The sequence below is a fragment of the Nuphar pumila genome, chromosome 9, assembly GCF_984573655.1.
Source record: "Nuphar pumila chromosome 9, dmNupPumi1.hap1.1, whole genome shotgun sequence".
Taxonomy (NCBI): domain Eukaryota; kingdom Viridiplantae; phylum Streptophyta; class Magnoliopsida; order Nymphaeales; family Nymphaeaceae; genus Nuphar; species Nuphar pumila.
The window spans coordinates 118668318-118681192 of NC_143257.1; the positions used below are offsets into that span (position 1 = coordinate 118668318).

A 12875-nucleotide genomic window follows, 5' to 3' on the forward strand; every position below is an offset into this window, starting at 1 on the left:
ACAAGTAGGGGTGTCAACCGGTCGGGTTTGCCTAGACCCGACCCATACCAAACCCTTTAGGGTCCAGGTATGGTGCTAAATAAGAAGACCCGATTAAGACCCGGGTCCAGATCCGAAGGTCCGATTAATACATGGAGCTGGGTATATTTTGTGAAATTTTATACCAGACTCGGGCCAGACCCGAGTTTCGGTTAAGACCTGCAATTTTTCAATATAAAAATGATAAAAAAATATTATTTTACCGGGTCTGGTTCATGTAGTTCTTATCGCGTCCAGGTATGGTTTCTCTTATGATGGGTCTGATTAGACCCGAGTCTGGACCCGATACCATGCCCAAAAATTGGGGCCAGGTCTGGTTCTACCTGGGTCCGAACTAAACCCGACCCATTGACACCCCTACCTATAAGTAAGGGTGTCAACGGGTCGGATTTACCTGGACCAAACCTTATAGGGTCCGGGTATGGTGAAAATAAGAAGACCCGATTAAGACCTCGGTCCGGACCCAAAGAGCCTATTAATACATGGACCCAGGTATAGTTTGTGAAATTTTATACCAAACCCGGGCCCGACCCGAGTTCCGATTAAGACCCACAATTTTTCAATCTAAAAATGAAAAAAATATTATTTTACTGGGTATGGTCTGGGTCTGGTTCATGTAGTTCTTATTGGGTCCAGGTATGGTTTCTCTTATAGTAGACCCAATTAAGCTCTGGTCCGGACTCAATACCATACCCAAAAATCTGGTTCAAGTCTGGTTCCACCTGGGTCCGAACCAAACCTGGCCCGTTGACATCCCTACCTACAAGGGCTGTGCTTTGGATAGGAGCAATTGTAGTTTGTCACTTAACATGAGATAATCATGTTTGGAAACCCATGGGGTCATCCCTTGGTGCAAGGTTGAATTTGGGTGTAATGTTTGTGAAAGGGGGACCTCAAAGATTTTATCAACCGAAGGCCTGCCAATGCAGAGTCGACGAGTCATCCTGTCAATTTTATGAGCTAAGCCAGCCCATTGGAATACCTAAATAGAGGATATAGGTTTTAGAGGAAGTATGGGATAGGAGGAAAGTGACATCGCCACTTAGGTTCTGTTTTTTAGGGACATAACACGACAAGTGATACTTTACGATACGTACTGACATTGCTTTGTAATTTTTGAGATTTTTAATTATATCATCAATAACAAGTATATTCACATATATTAAAATATGAAAAAGTAATATTTAATCAATTACATGATTAAAAAATTTGTGCCCTCGTGACCTGTTTTTCAAAGAATTTGTGACCTAGTGTCGCTTACCCATATTGAGTCCCGGTTCGTGTTAGTTTTGAAGAGCTATAGCTTGGGGCCCGTTTACTTCCACCCATATGAGAATCATTTTTTTCAAGTTTCTAAGAGAATAATTCTCAGGAGGAACATTTTCTCGAGGCATTGCAAATGTGAGACAATTGTCTTGAGAAAGTTCTCTCATTTGAGAAAGTAGGTCATCTCCAAATCCGACCTTGTGACTACCTTTCTCAGGAAGAACAATCCTCAAGTAAATTACTCCCTGCCTGAAAGTGCTGGTAAACGCCTCCTTAAATTAAATGGGAACATCCCTTTTTTGTGCAAATTCATGGAACTTCAAACCTCAATACTTTTCTCTTTTATATGTAATCTTTCTAGATGTGTTAGTCGTTTGAGTAGGTGTCATAAAGAACTGGTGCATTCTCTGCTCCACACATTATTTGTATCCCATTAATCCAGGTTCTGTATGAGGTCTCTCTCTCTCTCTCTCTCTCTCTCTCTCTCTATATATATATATATATATATATATATATATATATATATATATATATATAGTCATTCTATGGTATTCCAAGAGCTCTTACACCCACATGATAGAAACCATAGGTGTGAGTTGCATCTTATCAATCAGACTTCATAGATGTATTCAGCAAAGTTTATTTGATGAGAATCATGCCTTGGATCATGTTTTTTGTATATAAAAATAAGATTTTTTAGGTCATGAAACTTTAGTAATTGTAGGCAATTGATTTTTTTGAAGATCTTAAAAACCTACTTGTAAACCACAAGCACATTCAAAACTTATTTTCTACAAAAAAAGTGCATGTAGATCATATCTATAGGGTCTCAAGTTTCAACTAGATGGGAGTAGGTGCTCCCGGAGCACCCCTATCATTACTAATATATATGAGTAATCCTACGGTGTGGAGAGAGAGAGAGAGAGAGAGAGAGAGAGAGAGAGAGAGAGAGAGAGAGAGAGAGAGAGAGAGATCCCACATTTCCAACAGGTCAGGTAAACTAAGACAGTGAACAAGTCGAAGGTTCAATCCATTGAGAAAACCAGAGAGTAAAACAGAAACTTCAAATCTTATATTTCACAAGGTTTGTCAAAATCAAATAAACAGAGACAAGAACCAAAACTGCAACAAAAAAATTTGCCTCAATGACATAACTCTCCTACACTCACTTGGCTCACCAACATGACCCAGAAAAAACCAACCCGGACACCACTTTGCAACAGCAAAGAAGACAAATATCCTATTTTCTTTTATCAAATAATATACACACTCTACACCAAGACATTTGGACCACGCATGGCCCCCACAGCCCACAGCACTCCACACCCAAGTCGATCCCAATGGAACTTAATGCATGGAAAAGAATAGGAAAACAGCACATACAGAACCAAACAATCATCAAGCAGTTGCTATCTGCACAATACTCCTGGCACCAGCTATGAAGATAGAAAGGACTGCAAAGCAAGTTGATGCTGAGGCTGTAACAAAGACAAGGTCGATGCAAGAGCAGCTGGCGGCAATGTTTGCTGAAGCTGTCTTAGAAGATTTACCATCCGGCTAGCTGTTTGTTCTGTTGCCAGATCCTTGCCCGCACATAGAACCTATAGAAAGTAAATGACGCCAACTAACGCAGTAAGCACACCATGATCTTAACAATTCTGTGCATAAAAATAACATCACTAGGAAAACATTCGATTGCCAAGGGATAAGGGAAAAGTTGCTAGAGAAAGCATGCGCTCAAACTTTCTCATATAAATTAAATCTGGGCAAATTTCTCAATGCAAATGGGGAAAAAGTTTAGATGCCCAGCTTTTTAATACAGAAAACGTGTATATGCACATTAAAATGCAAGGTAGAAATTACCATGCAACAAAAATAAAACACTCTAGAGAACATCTTGAGATAAATAAATCTCACTGGAAAAAAAAACCTTGGAATAAAATTTCCCCCTAGATGTCAAGACTGCTTTATAATTTTAAAAAGAATTGACAGCAAAACCTTTTTTTGGGATAATCCAAGGGAAAAAAAAAAACCATCACCGAGTGCACATAGGCTGGCCTCCGGTTGGTAAAACCCTTGAGGTCCCCCCTGCCCACCGGGGAATACACCCAGCTTCGACCTTGCAGCAAGGGACGCCACCCGTGAGTTTCGAACTTGTGATGTCCCGTCAACTTGGTGACATTCACAAGTCGCCCCTACTAGATAAGTGAAGCCCTTGTGGGCAGACAGCAAAACCTTTGTCAGAACATACCACTGAAGTGATGGGCTACATAATAGTAGACAGTAGCAACATAAACATGTAAAAGACTTCTATATGGTAAAACTACCTTTACAAATAACAAAAAATGCTATCAGAAACTGATTTTAGAATTTTAGTAGGAGCCTGAACTAGGGTCCCAGGCCAAATAGTTATTTTTTTTATACCTCAAAAAACTCACGTTAGTGTAATCATGTCAGCCTCTTACTCTACTCATACACTGTCAATAACCCTTCTTACTATGGATATGTGCCGATCATTACTGTTACCCAAATTTATAGTTGACATGTCACTTAACCATGACTTGACACCAATCTACTTTTTTTTTATTCTAAAGAAAAATAGCAGTCGCTTGATTTAATTAATGTAAAATCCTTAGTTTCAACTACATGGATGATTCTTATAAGCACTTCAACAAAGTGTAGCTGTAGTATGTGATCAACTAGAGGGGCTGACAGACACTCTAAATTTGCATCTCAATGTCTGCCTTAGGCACACTATATACAGAACTAAAATTGGAAACCAGGAGAAAACCCCAGAGCTCTAAGATTGCAGCATAAATAGATTTACATTAAAACAAAGTGCCAAAAATTCAGTCATCTTGCATCTTGAAAAAAGCGAAGTAGATGTCTCTTGAGGGTAACACAATGAGCAGGGTATGGAATGACAACATTCATTAAAAATAAAATATGATATCCTAAAAAAGGATCAATCAATTTCATGAAGTGTTCAGACATTTATATTTGGGCACTGCCAGGGCAAATCTTAATCCAATGGCTATATGATTTTTCAGTAAGGGAATCTAAAGAAAGAACTACCTCAGCAAACACTGCAAGAATCTTAGGAAGATACTGATTGTTGGGGCCTAAAAGTTCCATATCCGACCTGCAAACAAAGGATTGGGAACAAAGAGCATTGTCAACAATAAGAGCATAGACTAGCACGCAAAGTAGAAAGAAATACAACACTAAGCACTGCCAGTCAGAAATATCCTCATAGTTGAAAAGAATATCTACATATTTAGTTACTCTTGTTGTTAGCTGTTACCTCTCAATCATTGAACAAAGTTGATCATGTACAAGTTTGGCTTCAATCAGATCTCCTTTTATAGGCAAGCAACTTAACCAAGCAGGGATTACCTGAAAAACAAGCACAAGTTACATCCACAGACATAAAATCTGATGTTACAATTTAGAAATATTCATTAATGAATGAAATAGGATATAAAAGCTTACTCAAAGTGAATCAGCTATCTCTAAATAAAACAAAATTTACAATAACCTCCTCTACCGAGCTTTAACATAGTAAATTCATTGTTCCATATATATATATATATATATATATATATATATATATATATATATATATATATACACACACACACACACACACGAAGGTCAATAAAACAAATATTTCTAAGCATGACAAAGAGATAATTATATCCAGTGTTATAAAAAACACGCCTTGAGGAGCAAAAGGCGCGCCTCGCCTTGAGGCGCGGTGTGCCTCAAGGCGGAAAAAAAAAATTACAACAAAATTTTTGTAGGATAATCTCATATATTTTCCAGTTATTTCAGTTATGTAATAAGTTTCTTAGTATATTACTATATTTTAACTTTTGTTGGTTAATCTCGTATATTTTTCAGTTATTTCAGTTATGTAATTAGTTTCTTAATATATTTTAACTTTTTTTGGTTAATCTCATATATTTTCCAGTTAAGTAATCAGTTTTTTAGTTACTTTTATATGTTAATCTCATATTTTTTAGAATAATCTCATATATTTTAACTTTTGTAGGTTAATCTCATATATTTTACAGTTATTTCAGTTATGTAATCAGTTTCTTAGTATATTTTAACTTTTGTTGGTTAATCTCATATATTTTCCAATTATGTAATCAGTTTTTAGTTACTTTTATATGTTAATCTCATATTTTTTAGAATAATCTCATATATTTAAAATTTTGTAGGTTAATCTCATATATTTTCCAGTTATTTCAGTTATGTAATCAGTTTCTTAGTATATTTTAACTTTTGTTGGTTAATCTCATATATTTTCCAGTTATGTAATCAGTTTTTTAGTTACTTTTATATGTTAAGCTCATATTTTTTAGAATAATCTCATATATTTTAACTTTTGTTGGTTAATCTCATATATTTTCCAGTTATATAATCGGTTTCTTAGTATATTTTATCTTTTGTTGATTAATCTCATATAATTTCCAGTTCTGTAATCATTTTTTTAGTTATTTTTATATGTTAATCTCATATTTTTTAGAACAATCTCATATATTTTAACTTTTGTAGGTTAATCTCATAAATTTTCCAGTTATTTCAGTTATGTAATCAGTTTCTTAGTATATTTTAACTTTTGTTGGTTAATCTCATATATTTTCCAGTTATGTAATCAGTTTTTTAGTTACTTTTATATGTTAATCTCATATTTTTTAGAATAATCTCATATATTTTAACTTTTGTTGGTTAATCTCATATATTTTCCAGTTATATAATCGGTTTCTTAGTATATTTTATCTTTTGTTGGTTAATCTCATATAATTTCCAGTTCTGTAATCATTTTTTTAGTTATTTTTATATGTTAATCTCATATTTTTTAGAATAATCTCATATATTTTAACTTTTGTAGGTTAATCTCATATATTTTCCAGTTATTTCAGTTATGCAATCAGTTTCTTAGTATATTTTAACTTTTTTTGGTTAATCTCATATATTTTCCAGTTATGTAATCGGTTTTTAGTTACTTTTATATGTTAATCTCATGTTTTTTAGTACTTATTTGAGATTTTCTATTTCTTATTGGTTGTTATTTCATCAATAAAGCATTTCTTTATTTATTTATATTTTTAGATATTTTTTTTATAATTTTTTTAAAGTTTTCAAAAAAAATATTTGAGGCTTACGCTTTACGCCTCGAGGCTTACTCCTCGCCTCGGTTTTTGGTGGAGCGCCTCGCTACGCCTCAACGCTTTTCACAACACTGATTATATCTAAGAGCACTGAACATGAATCCTACCATTATTGCAAAACCATAATTATAAGCTTGGCTACAGCAATTTACACTACACTGCAACTCTTATTTTCTTGAGGTATATTTCATGCTGGAGAAGAAAAACAGACGTAAATTAAATCAAGCTAAAGAGTATACATTGGTTAACAACTGTTTAGCTTTAAACTACTTACTGATGGTGTTATTGATATTTTATAAGGTTACTTTGATAAATGAATAATTGACAGTCTGCAAAGGCTGCTTTCTTCATTGGCATACCAGTGTTGAAGACAAAATTGAAGACCCGTCAGTAAAGGATGAAACCATCACATTTTATTTCCATAGCCACCATTTACATGTGCTAATGCATTTACCAGCTGTGATGGCTGCATAAAACCGATTACAATGGTTGAACGGTAATGGCTACTAATCTATACCACATGCCATTGAAACTTTGTAACATAGAGATAATGTAATTCTATTAAGGCATGTTTGATAGTGGTGATAATTTTACCTATGAACAGACGTGTTCTGCTGCAAGCACGAGAAAGGATGAAGGGAAGGAGGGAGCTTTCAGAAATCGGCAGCCACAATTAACTTGTTTGCTGCAGTAATACTTCATTAGGCTTAATAGGGTTACAATCATTTTACAATGACAAAGGTGAACTCATGAATGGATATGGATCCTTTATCGGATCCATATCCAATCCATATTCTAATACCCTCCCTCAAGTTGTGCATGGGAGTGAACCATGTGCAACTTGTTCTTCAGATTCCAGAAACAGTGTCTTGTAAGACCTTTTGTAAACATATCGACAACTTGGTCTTCTGAAGGCACATAAACTGGTTCAATCTGTGTCTGCTATTTTTTGTCTGATGAAATGTTGATCAATCTCAATATGCTTAGTCTGACTGTGATGAATAGGGTTGAATGCAATTTGTATAGCACTTCTATTATCACACATAAGTGTCGAATTTGAGATATTCTCTCCCATCTCTGCAAGTAGATGCCTAATCCAGGTCACTTCTGTTGTGGCAGCTGCCATAGATCTATACTCTGCCTCTGTGCTAGATCTTGTCACAGCCTTCTGTTTTCTGCTACTCCATGAGACAAGATTTCTCCCAATGAAAACACAGTATCCTGAAACAGACCTCCTCTCATCTGGATCCCCTGCCCAGTCTGCATCTGTATAGGCCAGTATGTCATGTTTTGGTATCTTCCATGAAGATTGAATATATATGAGCTCATCACCCACCGTTCCTTTTAGATAGCGAAGGATGCGTTTGACAACATCCATGTGACCAGTCTTTGGTTCATGCATGAATTGAGATACTTGATTAACAGAATATACAATGTCTGGTCGAGTAAAAGTAAGGTATTGCAACATACCCACTAAACTGTGATATTTGACTGCATCAGGATATAACTCACCATCACAAATACTGAGCTTTTGGTTGACAACACTGGGTGTGGGTAGAGGTTTATAATCTGTCATTCCTGCTTTAGCCAGAAGATCAAGAGTGTATTTGTGTTGAGTTAATGACATTTTTTCATCTTGTCTGTCCACCTCTACACCAAGAAAATATCTTAGTTCCCCAAGGTCTTTCATTTTGAACCGCATACTCAATAAGGCTTTAATTCGTTGAATGTGGTCTGGAACATTACCAGTGATCACAATATCATCAACATATATGAGTAAGAAAACCACAGTGGTACTATTCTTATATATAAACAGAGAATGGTCAAGTTGGGAACGGAAGAAACCATGTTTTTGAATTTCTAAGGAAAAGCTTTCAAACCATGACCTAGAAGTTTGCTTCAAACCATACAAAGCTCTGGTTAATTTGCAAACATATTCTTTTGTGTCTCCCTCTGCATAACCTTGAGGTTGCTCCATGTAAACTTCTTCCTTTAAGTTCCCATGAAGGAATGCATTCTTAACATCAAGCTGACTAAGGGTCCAACCATGTTCAATTGCCAAACCAAGAATAATGCGAATAGTTCCCATTTTCACTACTGGGCTGAATGTCTCATCATAATCCTGACCATATTCTTGAGTGAAACCCTTGGCAACAAGACGTGCCTTGTACCGTTCAATACTACCATCCGGTTTATATTTAATTTTATATACCCATTTGCATCCAACGACATTTTTATCTGGAGGACGGCCAACTATCTCCCATGTTTGACACTCGTGAAGTGCCTCGATCTCCTCATTCATCGCTTCAATCCATTTGTTGGATTGAATAGCTTGATGAAAACCAAGTGGTTCATCGTGTTTTTCAATCTTGGATAGGAAAATTTGAAAGTCCATAGAAAAGTTGTCATAACTAACCCATTTTTCAATAGGATGCCTTATCCTGCCTGATCTTCTTGGTGCTTCTCTGTTATTGGACGATGCAACGTGTTCTTCAGCAGGTTCATTTGTTCGCTCTCTGGGTCTCCTGGTATACACATTACCTTTGTATCTCAGACATTCTGTTTGTGATGCAACATCCGAAACCGTCTCCCCATGTATGCTTTCAGGGGTTAAAGTAGTATGTTCGGCAGTTTGTGAAATAAGTTCAACACTAAGCCATGGGTCATACCAATCAGCAACTGCACCAATATGTTCACGATTGACGTCTGCTTCTTTTCCCAGAAAACTATTTTCATCAAAAACAACATTTCTGGAAATTCTTATCTTCTTATTGACGGGATCATAGCACCTGTAACCCTTGTATTCATCTGCATAACCTACAAATTGGCAAATAGAGGCTTTGTCCTGGAATTTAGTCCTCATGGATTTGTCAATATGTACGTAACATGTGCATCCAAAAACTCGCAACTCATTATAATCAGGATGTGCCCCAAAGAGAATATAATAGGGAGATTGACTTTCAAGAATGGGCATAGGAAGACGATTTATCACATGAGTGGCAGTGTGAAAAGCTTCAGTCCAAAGACTAATGGGTAAGTTACTCCCATGTATCATACTCATTGCGCTTTCCACAATATGTTTGTGTTTACGTTCAACAATTCCATTTTGTTGTTGAGTGTACGGGCAAGAAACTCTACGATGCATCCAATTATTTTGGAGAAAATCTAAAAATTCTTTAGAGGAATACTCACCACCTCCATCACATTGGAGAATTTGAATATTTTGAGAGAATTGATTTTTAACATAGGCATGAAAGTGACGGAAAATGAGAAAAACCTCTGATTTGTGTTTCATAAAGAATATCCAGGTAAAACGAGAAAAACTGTCAATAAAGGATACATAGCCCAAACATCTGAACATATTATCTCAAAGGGCATGGAGGCTCTTTTATTTATTTGATGAAAAGGAAGTACATGACTTTTGCAAACCTGACAACTGGGACATATTCTATCCTTCACTGAAGGTGAAACAGACTCTGAAAGAAAACCATTTGACACTAACTTTTCAATAAAGACTTGACTACAATGACCAAGACGAGAATGCCAGAGATCTGACTTATTGCATTTGGATGTACTTAGGATGCTTTTAGAGACGAGATCAGACTTGAGCTTCATGATACTGGAGGCTGGATCTTCATTAAAGACATACATGTCTCCACGTCGCTCTCCTTTAGCGAACATCTCCTTCGTTTGAAGATCCTTGACAAAGACAGAAGTAAGAGTAAATTCCACAGATGAATTGGTAGAATCAACAAGTTTAGAGATAGAGACAATATTTTTCTTTATATTTGGTGCATGAACAACATCAGATAAAGGGATAGATGACTCAGACAAAGGAATGAGGATGTTGCCTATGTTTGAAATAGGGTGGTGAGTCCCATCTCCAATTACAATATTAGATTTTTCAAAATAGGGAGTCAAAGTAGAGAACTTACCTGCATTGCCAGTCACATGGGTTGCTGCCCCAGAGTCAACATACCATATTCCATCATCATTTTGCTTCAGATTCAAGTTGGTCATTGCAGATAGTAGAAGATCCTTAGCATCATCACTGACCCGAAATGTACCTGCAGTTCCTGATGTACCAACATTTCTAGTGTTTTGCATTCTATTCTGATTTTGTGGGTTGAACCAGCAGTTAGCTTTGATGTGACCTCGTTTGTTACACTGATAGCATGTGGGAACATTCCTTGAAAAACTAGCAGTGGAATTTGGTGGTGTAGGTAGTAACCCACGTCCACCCTGGATTGGATTTCCCTTGCCTCTGCCACGTCCTCTTCGTGCACGATCAGCTATCACCCCTGTGGCAAGAACCTCATGCGTAGATGATTGTCCCGTTGAAGCTTCAGACATGCTTTTCAGTGTCATCTCATACTGAAAGAGTTTGGCGCGTAATTCCTCAAAACTAAGCAACGTAGGCAAGCACAATAAGGATGTAACAAGAACATGATAATCTGAACCCAGTGCATTTAGTGTATGTTGCACCTTTTCTTTATCTGACACTGGATACCCAACCATAGCTAATTGATCTGTGATGCTTTTGACTAGATTCAAGAATTCAATAATGCTCATTGTACCCTTTTTTAACATTTGAAATTCGCGTTTAAGAAACAACACTTTAGCCTCTGATATCTGAGAGTAGGTCTGAGCTAAAGCCTCCCACAAAACTTTAGATGTGCAATCTGTTAAAATGTAAAACTGTACATATATGTATATATAATAATATTATATTATTATATATATAAATACATTTTTAATTTCTTTCTTTTCTGTATTTTTTTTCCTTTATTTTTATTTTTTGTCTTTATGTCATCTAGTTCAGTTTGAACTAGAATGACTGTTGCTAGTCAAGTCCTGTCCAGACTTGACTAGCAATAGAGCTGTTGGACTGACACATTCCAACAGCTCTAAATAGAGCTGTTGGACTGTGCCCAACAGCTCTATTGAGTCCTCTTTCAGCTGTGTATATAAAGGGGTGCAGCCCCTCTTGTATTTCACTCCAATGCTTCTTAAGCAATTGGTTTTTCATATCAATAAAGAATACATTTTTATTTTTATTTTGTTTCCAGTTATACCCTTTTTAAGGGTTATGCTTTAGTGTCATTCTTGACACTTGCTCTTGTTAATCAAAGCTCGTGTTTCGAAGATCCCCATTTCATTTCATGGTATCAAAGCCGCGGAAGTACTAAATCTTGAGGAAAAGCTGCCTCGGTTTCCGTGCCCGTTTGCAAAAGTGTTCGCCACTTGAAGAGAAGTGTTTTATCACTTCATTGGAGAAGATTTCACATCTTGTTGTATTGTTTTTTTTTTTCTTTCTCATTTTCCTTCTTGTTTCTCTTCTATCCCTATTCTTTCTCTCCTTGTAATCGATGGATGACAATGATAAAGTCACCATCATGCCTATGAAACTAAGCGATACGAACTATGTAACATGGGCTTCAATCATGAAGCACCATATATGGGGAAAAGGCTTATGGGGGATTGTGGATGGTTCTGATTCGGAACCTAAGCTATCTCTTACTAAAAAGGAGGGAGATAAAGACGTCCCTCTATCGGAAGAAGAGAAAATCAAGGCTATTGCCTCATACGAGAAGAAATGGAAAGAATGAAGAATATCTCATGCGAAGATAATGTCATGGCTTATCAATAGCGTTGACATTAAAAAATGCTCAAGTCTTGCCAAATTTGATCATGCCGATAAGGCATGGGAATACCTTAAGAATATGTATTCCCTCAAAGATATTGCACACGTGTGCAACCTCCAAGAAAAAGTTCGAATGATGACACAAGGAGACAAAACTATTCGTGAATATTACAATGGGTTGTCCGAACTTTGGGAAGAACTTTCCCTTTTAGAACCAAAGTGGCATTGTGCCGAAGACATCGAGCTTCGTCAGAAACAACTCGATGTTGAACATTTTTACCAGTTTATCACTGGATTAAGGCCGGAATTTGAAACCACTAAATCGGCCCTACTTCACCGGGGAAAAATTTCTTCTATTGTGGAAACTATTGAAGAGTTAACAATGGAAGAAAATCGTCTCCGGAAAGGTTCTTTAAAAATTGAAGATGATTCCGTTTTAGCCGTGTCTAGACCAGGGAATCATGTTTGATCATATAGGCCTCCTCACTTTAACCGACAAAATGGTGACTATGATAAGAAGAAAGTTATTTGTCATCACTGTCATGAACCGGGACACTACAGGCCACAATGTCCCAAACTTAAGGAGCTGAGAGAAAAAAGAGCTGCAATTGCTGGATCGGAGCCTAAAGATCAGGATGCACCAGTTTCCCTAGCCCAACTAATGGAGATCCTTCAGCCTCTCATCAAAGGTGCCTCTTCCTTATCTGAAGCTTCAATCGGCGCAGCAGCCTCATCTTTTTCTGATT

The 12875-nt window shown here is 36.6% G+C and overlaps 1 protein-coding gene across 1 annotated transcript in view; it reads right to left on the reverse strand.

Moving 5' to 3' along the window:
• Nucleotides 1–2355: 2355 nt before the first annotated feature.
• LOC149829056 (uncharacterized) overlaps nucleotides 2356–12875 on the reverse strand; it is a 68796-nt gene continuing 58276 nt past the window's right edge. Inside the window, exons 18-20 of the mRNA XM_090017259.1 lie at nucleotides 4610–4701; nucleotides 4381–4447; nucleotides 2356–2906 (exon numbers count right to left, since the gene is read on the reverse strand). Coding sequence (XP_089873385.1) covers nucleotides 2742–2906; nucleotides 4381–4447; nucleotides 4610–4701 — 324 coding nt within the window. The 3' untranslated portion in view covers nucleotides 2356–2741. The remainder of the gene's footprint in view (nucleotides 2907–4380; nucleotides 4448–4609; nucleotides 4702–12875) is intronic.